Genomic DNA, 9,115 nt, shown 5'->3' with positions numbered 1-9,115 from the left:
AGCTGCACCTCTGTTCCATTTCATCTCGACAGCCTCTCCCAAATACCCCACCTTCTCACCTATGACACTGTTCCCACCCTGGTGCAGACCCTCATCATCTCACACTTGGACCATAGTAATAGCTGCATGTGGCTCTGCCTGGTTTCCCACTCCAATCCTCCACTCATCCACTAAAGTAATTTTCCTAAAGCACGGTTGGACTGCGTCACTCCCCTACTCAGTATTTACCCGTGGCAACCTGTCACCTCCAGGATTCAATACAAAATGTTGTTTGACATTTAAAACGTTACAACTTGAACCTTCTTCACATCTTCTTCCTTGGGCTTGTGTGGGGCATATGGTTTTGTGGCAGACCAGGAGTTGGCAAGGGAAATGTGAAATCCAGAATTTTATACTCACCTACTCCCCCAGGCCCAGAATGCTCTCCCATCTCTCTCTGTTTCTTAGAATCCTTGATTTGTTTCAAGGCTCAGTTCAGAATCCTCTTCCTTCAGAGCCTCTCTCGGCCCCCTGGCTCCTCCCTCTAACCTGATTTTTATTATGCTCTATGGGTTTCATATTTGCCTCTACATTGAGGTGTTGTTTTCCTAAAGGGATGTGTGGTCCTCAATCTGGCCATGCTTGTTTGTTTTTTCTTCCGCTCCAGGGCCTAGCCCCTGGTTGGATCCTAGGGGGTGAGACAAGATTGATACACTCCAGGGCAGCTAGGTGGCACAGTGAATAGAGCTCTGGCCTTGGATTCAGGAGGACCTGAGTTCAAATCCAGCCTGAGACACATAACACTTACTAGCTGTGTGACCCTGGGCAAGTCACTTAACCCCATTGCCTAGCCAAAAAAAAGGTGGGGGGGGGGGCAGCTAGGTGGCGCAATGGTTAGAGCACCGGCCCTGAAGTCAGGAGGACCTGAGTTCAAATCCGGCCTCAGACCAAACACTTGACATGTACTAGCTGTGTGACCTTAGGCAAGTCACTTAACCCCGATTGCCTCACTAAAAAAAAAAAAAATTTGGTACACTCCTAGGGAGGGCCTGCCAGTGATAGGCCTTGTCCAGGATTACCTGGCATGTTGGCAATAGATCAGACCAGGACTCAGGTCCTGAAGATGCCCTTCCCACTTGATCCTCCTGCCTCCCAATCCAGAGCCAGGGGCGCAGTCAAGAGCAGAGCCAATAATGGCCTGGAGCCAAGGAGGAGCCTGGCTGCTTCAAGTGCCCATCATGGGCCTTTCTAAAGCCAGCCTACCAGGATGTTCCTTGGATGGAGCTCTGACTGCCGGGCAGGTGCTGGCTGCCCAGGACCTCGACTGTCCTCTGGCCTGGCAGGATCCAAGAATCATTGGCTCAGTGCTGGCAGAGGATGGCTTACCTGGAGGATGTAAGATTAAGCCATATAAGTCTATAAAGGGCCTTGAATGCCCAAAGTGAGCTGGACCCACCGAAGGCATGTGAGCAGGAGAGTTACTTAGGCCTGAGGAATGCCTGGTTGACAGCTGTGTGGAGGAGGGAGACGGGGATGGGGGGGTGCCCTTCGAGCGATTTGGGGAGTGCCAGGTCTGGAGCCCCAGGGCTTCGCTGGCCAGCTGGTAACAAGAGGAAGGGAGCCAGAAGCAGCTTGGGGGTGCAGTGGAGAAAGCCCTGAGCCTGGAGGCAGGAAGACACCCTGGGCAGGTCACTTCACTGCTGTCTGCCTCATTTTTCCCAGTAATAAAAGAGAAATGATAACAGCACCCATGAAGCAAGTTGAATTAAGTGAGCTAATATTGATAAGTGCTCAGTATCTATTCCCTCCCTCTTCACCTTCTCTTTCTTCGTGTCCACAGGCCACTGGGGACACCCCCACCACGCCCAAGCCCCCTAAGGACAGCAGGGAGAGCTTCTTCTGGGCCAACACAACGGCCTCCCCTGCCCTCCAGCCTGCACCCTTAAGCTCTGACCCAACCCCTCCTGACATCCCCCCCAAGGCCAAGCCAGCGTCTGCCTCCAAGGATCCTCAGGCCCCTGCAAGCATGGCCTGTCCGGCTCCAGGTAAGGCAGCCCTCCTTGTCCAGCTCTGCCCACTTCCCAGTAGCCTTGAAGCATCGTTGCACTTGAGAAGAAAGTGGGCATCCAGTTCCTGGGTGGCTGAACCAAGACCAGAGCCCAGGCCTCCTGACCCCAGGTCCTGGGGGTGCCAGGCAGCAGGGTGCTGACAGAGCGTGGCCAAAAGCCGAGGTGGTACCAGGTTACTGATGGGCCCTGCCCGTTAAGCCTCTCAAGGGAGCCGTCCTGGGCTGTCCCAGACATTCCCAGCCCAGCTTCAGGGTCATGCAGGCAGGGACTGGGGGAGGCTGGAGTAGCCCACGCTGCTCTCCACACCCTCACGTGTGCCACAGTCAGCGAGGCCATCAGCAAGCACGGGCCGAGGCCCTGGGCTGGGGACACAGGCGCACAGACAAACATCTGCGACGTGGGCGCAGTGCATGCAGACGCGGACAGGGCAGTTATATCTGGTGGGTTGGGAGGGATGGCTCCAGCAGGGGGTGGGGAGGGGGGCCAGCCAGAGGGAGCCGCTGGAGAGCATCGAGGCAGGGGTGACGTGGTCAGTCCTGTGCTTGAGGAAGACCAATTGTCCAGTTGAATGAAGGATGGACTGAGGTGGGAGAGACTGAGGCAGGCAGCTGCCGCCATAGTCCAGGCGGGAGGGGACGAGGCCCTGTACCGACATGGGGAAAGGCATCAGAGGGGGCAGTGCTGAGGGTGGTGATGCCTTTACCGGAAAGGGGCATTTGGAGGAAAGAGGAGTTCTGTGCAGCACCTGGGGTCTAGATGTGCAGGTCTGGGAGTCATCACAGAGGGGTGACCGTGAAACCCACGGGAGCGGAAGAGAGCTTCTAGAAGGGAGAAGAGCAGAGGGCCCAGGATAGAGCCCTGGGGGCGGTGGGGCACTTCAGGTCAAAGGGCGTGACCTGGAGAGAGAGGCTGGTTAGGGGTCAGCGGATTTGAAAGGGTGAGAACTGAGAAAGTGGCCTCCACTTTGGCTACTAAGAGCTCAGGAGGTCAGAAGCCACACTGCAGCGTCAGGACAGGGTTGGCAGGGCCTCGAAGTAGACCTGGGGGTCCTAGTGAGCTGCGAGCTCCATTCGGAGTCCCCAGCGCAAAGAGGGCAAAGAGTCTTCTTGGGCCCACCTGCTTTCCATTGGTGCGTGATTGGATTCTGGGGCATTGGCGACTTGTCCTGGGACAAGATCAGCTGGTCTTATTTGGGGGAGGGGGTGGGGCTGAGCCTCCAGTTCTGAATCTGCCAGCCGCCGTGTGCAGGCCACTTGTGGCCCCAGACACACTTGGAGCCAGGAGTGGAGGCCAGTGCGGGTTTTGCTAGAAGTTGATCCTTCTGCATTGGGGCTGTCCCACAGCAGACAGGCTGCCTCAGGAGGCAGTGAGTTCCCCATCTCCGAGGCTGCCTGCCCACGAGTGAGATTTAGGCCTCCCCTGGGAGGACTCTGGAAGCTTGTTCTAGGAGAGAAGATGCGTAAGCTCTGTCTCAGCTAGGCTTTTGTGCAGTTGAGAATCTGGGTCAGCTAGAGTGGGCGGATGAGAGTGGGCAGAAAGGGCCCCTGCTGCAGGCTCAGAAGGCCTCATCGCTCAGGGCCATCGCAGCCCCAGACTCCCTGTGGGCTCTCCTCAGTTGCTCAGGTCATGCCCTCGGAATTGGGAGGGGCCCCCAGGCTCCAGGCTGGACCTTCTCTTCATCTTTCTGCCTCCCTCCCACTCTCTCTTCTCCATCCTCTCCTCCCCCATCTCTGTCTCTGTGTCTCTCTCTCCCTCTCCCATGGGCTTCACCACTATCTGATCTCAGTCTATGCTCAGCGTGGGTCCCTCTTCACCAGTGTGCCACTAGCCACCCCATGGACCCCAGATGTTCCTGCCAAGTCCCGTCTGCTTCCCCTGTCCCATGTGGGCCGGGCAGGGCCTCACTGCCACCAGAGGGGCACGGGCATTGAGTGACGGTCCTGCGGCCCATCTGTGCCCGTGGCTTTGTCTCGCTGAAGGTGTCTGGGTGGCTCTCTCCTCATCACCGGGCACGCCACTCCCTGCTCGGGCCTCGTGGCCATGCCCGCTCACTTTGCCTCACCTGGTTGCCGTTGGCCCTGAGATCTGGGGTTCCTTCTTTCTTCCTTCCCATTCCAAGAGCCCCATGTAGGGGCAGCTGGGTGGCGCAGTGGATAGAGCGCCGGCCCTGAAGTCAGGAGGACCTGAGTTTAAATCCGACTTCAGACCAAACACTTGACACTTACTAGCTGTGTGACCCTGGGCAACTCACTTAACCCCAATTGCCTTTAAAAAAAAAAACAAGAGCCCCATGGAGTCCTGCTCTGGGCAGTTGGTGGCCTGAGGACAAGGGGTCTGGACGTTTCTAATGCCCTCTAGCGCTTCTGGCCCCTTCTTGACCCCCTCCAGTTTACCCGAGGCCCCTGATGCTTTCCTAATGATGTCTGGGCCAGGCATGGCATCTCACTTCTTAGGCCTCATTGGTGCTGACCAGGCTTCCCAGCTCCTCACCTCCCCTCGGAGGAGACTCTTCTCTGTGTCTCCTTGGCCAGCCCCAGGTATGGCCAGTAGCCTCTCAGAAAATGTGCCCTGTGCTCTTTGCTGAGGGCAAAGACGAGGGGGATGAGGGGCCGTACCCCTGGGAGGCCAGCCCCGACACGTCCTGTGCGGACGCCCTGACTCTGTCTTTGGTGTTAGGGGAGGAGCCGGCAGCCGGTGGTCGAAGAAGCACCTTGGGACCTCAGCAGCAGGAGACCCACCTTGGGCTGCAGGTGGAGTCAGCCGTGAGCGCCACGCACGACCCTGAGCTCGGGCATGCTGAATCCATGAGCAGTGCCATTGCAGGACGCGCCTGTGGCCAGGGTAAGGGTGTGGCCCCATGAGGCTTTGAGGACACTTCTGCAGTCCCCTTAGGATGGAGGGAAAGCCAGGTTCTGGGAGGCCCTCTTCAGACGAGCAGGTGCCCCGACTTTCCCAAGGCATCGTCAGGTCCACGGGTTCTAGGCTCCCAGTCAAGCCCTCTGGGGGGGCGGCCAATAAACATTAAGCACCTACTGTGTGCCAGGCCCTGTGCTAAGTACTGGGACACTGGGCATTGTGCGGGCCACCGGGGCTCCCTCATCCCCTCCCCAATGATGGGACCTGACACTGAGGGGCCCAGTGACCCTGGGCAAGTCAGTGTCAGTGCTGCCCCAGGCACGGGGTCTTCAAGGGGGAGGGGCTCCACCCAGAACTGCCAGGTCTTGGCCTACAAACCGCCCAGGCTTGTGCTCGGAGCTCCCCTCCCCTCCTCCCCCTCCCTTTCTTCTGCCGTCTACATCTGAGATTCCCCCATCTTGGAGCTTTCTCTGTCTTGCTTCCAGACCCCCAGCGTAGCCGTCCTCCAGGCCTGGTGGCATCACGCCATCCCATCCCCCCCTCGAGCAGATTACTGAACGTGAAGCCAGAGGGAGGGGGAGGCGGGGCCTCTCCTGGGATGCCTGGGGACGGGTCAGAGGAAGGGGCAGCCCTGGTGGCCAGAGAGCAGGGAGAGAGCGAGGGAGCCCCAGCCAGAAGGAAGGACCCGGGCCTCCCTGTCCTGGATGGCTTTGCCCCTGCCAGTACACATGGACTGAGCACCTACTGTGTGCCGGGCCCTGTTCAGACAAGCTCCTCACAAGACAGAGATAACTGAGGCAAGGCCCTGGGTCAAGACGGGGCAGGAAGGGCTTCCTGGAGGAGGTGGAATTTTAGATGGGACTTCCAGGCAGCCCTGGTGGCCAGGACAGGGACAGGCTTGGTGGTGGTGGGACAGCCGAGAGGAGAGGCCAGGCAGCTGGATGGAAGAGCCAGGGCGGGGAGGAGGGCAGGTTCCGAGAGGAGAGGAGAGGCCCAGGGAGCCCTGAGGGAAGGGCCGTGTGGTTTGAATTGGTTCGCCTGGTTGGTGGGTCAGTGCAGGGGAGCATGGTCTGAGGAGGGTGTGGAGGAGGCGAGCAGTCTGAGGAGCTGAGGGGTTCAGCCACCCAGTGGGTGTCCCCTCTGAGGGCAGAGGGTCCTGGAGCCAGGCTCTGAGCTTCCTGAGCTAGGGCAGGGAGGGTCCTGAGGCGCCTCCTGAGAGCAGACGGCGGCTACCAGGCTCTGGAGCGCCGGTCCAGGTGGGCCCAGTGACCTCCAAGGAGGAGAGGTGGCTGGGGGGGCTTGGGGGGGCAAAGGGGAGCAAGGGGCAGCCGGTGTGGAGGTGGCGGCCAGGGCAGAGCCCACATCCGTGAGAGCCAGGAGAGGGAGCAGAGTGAGAGACTGTAGATGAAGGCGGGTTTGCTCCCGGGGGCTGGCAGCTGCAGAGGGGGCTTTGGGGGATTGAGAGGTGGAGAATGTGGGGGCCTGAATACTGGCAGCCGTGACAGAGAATCAGAGAGCACTGAGGAAGGAATTTGGCCGCAGGGCGGGCACCTGTGGGCACAGGTGCCCAGGAAGAGGCTGGGGTTAGATGGGAGGGCTGGGGGCCAGGCAGGCAGCCTGGGGGGCTGACTCCCTGGGGTGCGTTTGTGCATACCATTCACACGTGCACACAGCCCATAGACCACCCATGCAGACATACACGCACACTCATTCACGCGCTCGCCCGCTCTCGTCCAGCCAACCCGGCTTCCTTGCTTTTCCTCACTCTGCACCTTTGCCCAGGCTGTCCCAGACGCCCAGCCCTTAGACTCCTGGCTCTCTTCAAGGCTGGGCTTGCGACCTTTTAGCGTGACCAGAAACCAAGCTGAGAGGGACTAGCCCAAGTCCCGGCAATGAGTGAGTTCCTTAAGTTCCCCGGGGCCTGAGCATGTGTGCGGCCCCCTCTTCGCCAGGTAGCCCCCAGGGCAGGGGCAGCCCCCTCACCTCCAGGCTCTGCTTTCTCCTCAGCCTCCAGCTCAAAGCCTTCGGGAAGCCTGGCCCCCCGGGCGGAGCCCCCCCGGGTCAAAGCCCGCCTTCTGCCCACCATGCCCAAGCTGGTCATCCCCTCCTCCATCTCCAAGTTCCCCCCGGAGATCACGGTCACTCCCCCGACCCCCACCCTCCTCTCCCCCAAGGGCAGCATCTCAGAGGAGACCAAGCAAAAGCTGAAGGTAAATGAGACTGGGGGTGGGGGTGGAGGGAACCAGCCCAAGGAGGGGGGTTGGGGTGGGAGTCTGGCTAGCCTCACCAACCGGGGGCGCCAGGGCAACTGGCCTGAGGTGGGGCACCAGCCTGGGGGTGCCAGAGGGGGGCACCAGCTGGGGGCGCCAGGGCAGCTGGTCTGAGGGGGGGCTCCAGCCAGGGGCACCAAGGCAGCTGGCAGGGGGGCACCAGCCGGGGGTGCCTGGGCAGCTGGCCTGGGGGGGCAGCTGGCTTCCCTGGGAGGCCCCCTACTAGCTGACCTCACTGCCCGGGGCAGGGGTGCAGCCAGTCGGGCTGGAGAGGAGGGGGGTCGGTCACAGGCCGGCCTCACCCGTCTGGCCCCTCCCTCTCCACAGTCGGCGATCCTGAGCGCCCAGTCGGCTGCCACCGTAAAGAAGGAGAGCCTTTGCCAGCCCGCCCTGGAGATCCTGGAGATGTCCAGCCAGGAGTCGTCCCTGGAGAGTGAGAGCGACGAGGACGAGGACTACATGGACATCTGAGGGGCGTGGCCTCCCGGCCTGGCCCCGCCCCGCCTCAGGAGGGGGGCGGGGCGTGACTGAGCTTCTCCTGCAGGCGGACACAAGGGGGCGCTTTTTATAAAGCTCGGGCCCAGAGAGGTCGACCAGCTGTTTATACGGAGAGGGACGGTCCCCCGCGCATCTTTTTCTACCAAGTGTTAGTTTTGTAAGACAGCGGATACAAAGTCGCCAGAACCGCCCGGGCCGCGGCGGCATCCTGGCGGCACCTGCCTCCAGCTGGACGGTTTTCCTTTTCTAATAAAGTGAAAAGTGTGGCTGCGTGTGGCTACTTGAGCTGACTGTCGGGCCGGCGGCTGTGGGGGGCCCTGGCCCTGTGCCCTTCGCTGCACCCTTGCTCCTCTCTGGGACTCAGTTTCCTCATTTGTAAAATCAGGTTAGACTATCCTAGAGTGAGGAGCGGCCTGCCCGGATGGGGAGCTCACTCCCTCATAAGACAGTTCAGAGAAGTTTAACCTGAGGAGGCCCCAAAATCTGCCTCTGGCTCCTGCCCACTGCCCAAGTCTGAACCACCTCGGGGGATGGGAAGGCAGCCTCCCGTGCCCCAGGTCTGCTCTTGTCTAGGCTAGCTAGGCCTCATTCCTTCCAGCAGGCTGGTCGCTCTCCTCTGGACCCCCAGTCAGTCCACAAGCATTGATTGCACACCTACTGTGTGCCAGGCATTGTGCTAGGGTCCACTCCAGCTTCTCAGTGTCTTTCTGAAACCCCGTGGTCCAGAATGGATCCCGGTGTTCCTCTTAACGCAGCCCAAGGACAGACTCCCGCTGAGCTTGTGGGCCACTCGGACCCCCAGATCTTCCTTGGGGCCCCTCCATGCACCCTCCCCTACTTTGTGCTTATGAACTTGATTTCTTGTACCCAAGTGCGAGACATTTATTCCTATTGAATTTCTGCTTGTGAGTCTCCACCTGTGGGGATCTTTTGGGATCCTGACTGTTGCCCAGTGCATTGGCCAGCATGCCCTCTGCTTTGAACCAAGTCACGACCATGGGCCTGGGGCCAAGTGTGTGTCCTTGTGGCCCTCCGCTGGAGACCTCCTGCCACAGAGCAGCGCTCCGAGTGCAGCTGTCCACACTTGGCCTTGACCCTGTCCATCTCACCGTCTCAGCCACAGCATTCCCTTCCCATACAGTGATGGAAACAAGCATTCATTAGCCACCTACTGTGTGCCAAACTCTGTTCAGATGTATCTCATTGTCTTCTCACAACAACCCAGAGAGATAAGTGCTGTTATTTCCCCCATTTTACAGATGGGGAAAGTCAGGTGAAGGGACTTTGTATGACCCAGCCAGAGTCATGTGACTCCAAAGTGTGTGAGGCTGGATTTGAGCTCGAGTCTCCCTGGCTCTAGGCCCAGTGCCCTGTGCGCTGTGGCACCCCCCAGTGACCTCCTGACTCCAGGGCTGGCACTCTGTTCACTGTGCCACCTAGCTG

At 59.8% G+C, this 9,115-nt stretch overlaps 1 protein-coding gene across 2 annotated transcripts in view; it reads left to right on the top strand.

Annotated features, from left to right (window-relative positions):
* The window catches only part of CABIN1 (calcineurin binding protein 1), a 107,190-nt gene extending 99,252 nt beyond the window's left edge, over window positions 1–7,938 (top strand). Inside the window, exons 34-37 of one of the 2 annotated variants that reach the window (XM_027845616.1) lie at window positions 1,820–2,024; window positions 4,725–4,889; window positions 6,912–7,114; window positions 7,502–7,938. In XM_027845616.1, coding sequence (XP_027701417.1) covers window positions 1,820–2,024; window positions 4,725–4,889; window positions 6,912–7,114; window positions 7,502–7,645 — 717 coding nt within the window. In that variant the 3' untranslated portion in view covers window positions 7,646–7,938. The remainder of the gene's footprint in view (window positions 1–1,819; window positions 2,025–4,724; window positions 4,890–6,911; window positions 7,115–7,501) is intronic. The other variant, XM_027845617.1, reaches the window with a different exon arrangement.
* Window positions 7,939–9,115: the final 1,177 nt, after the last annotated feature.

This window comes from Vombatus ursinus, unplaced genomic scaffold (assembly GCF_900497805.2).
Source record: "Vombatus ursinus unplaced genomic scaffold, bare-nosed wombat genome assembly UNPS02015012.1, whole genome shotgun sequence".
NCBI classification, from domain to species: Eukaryota; Metazoa; Chordata; class Mammalia; order Diprotodontia; family Vombatidae; genus Vombatus; species Vombatus ursinus.
This window is presented reverse-complemented; position numbering and strand designations above follow the sequence as displayed.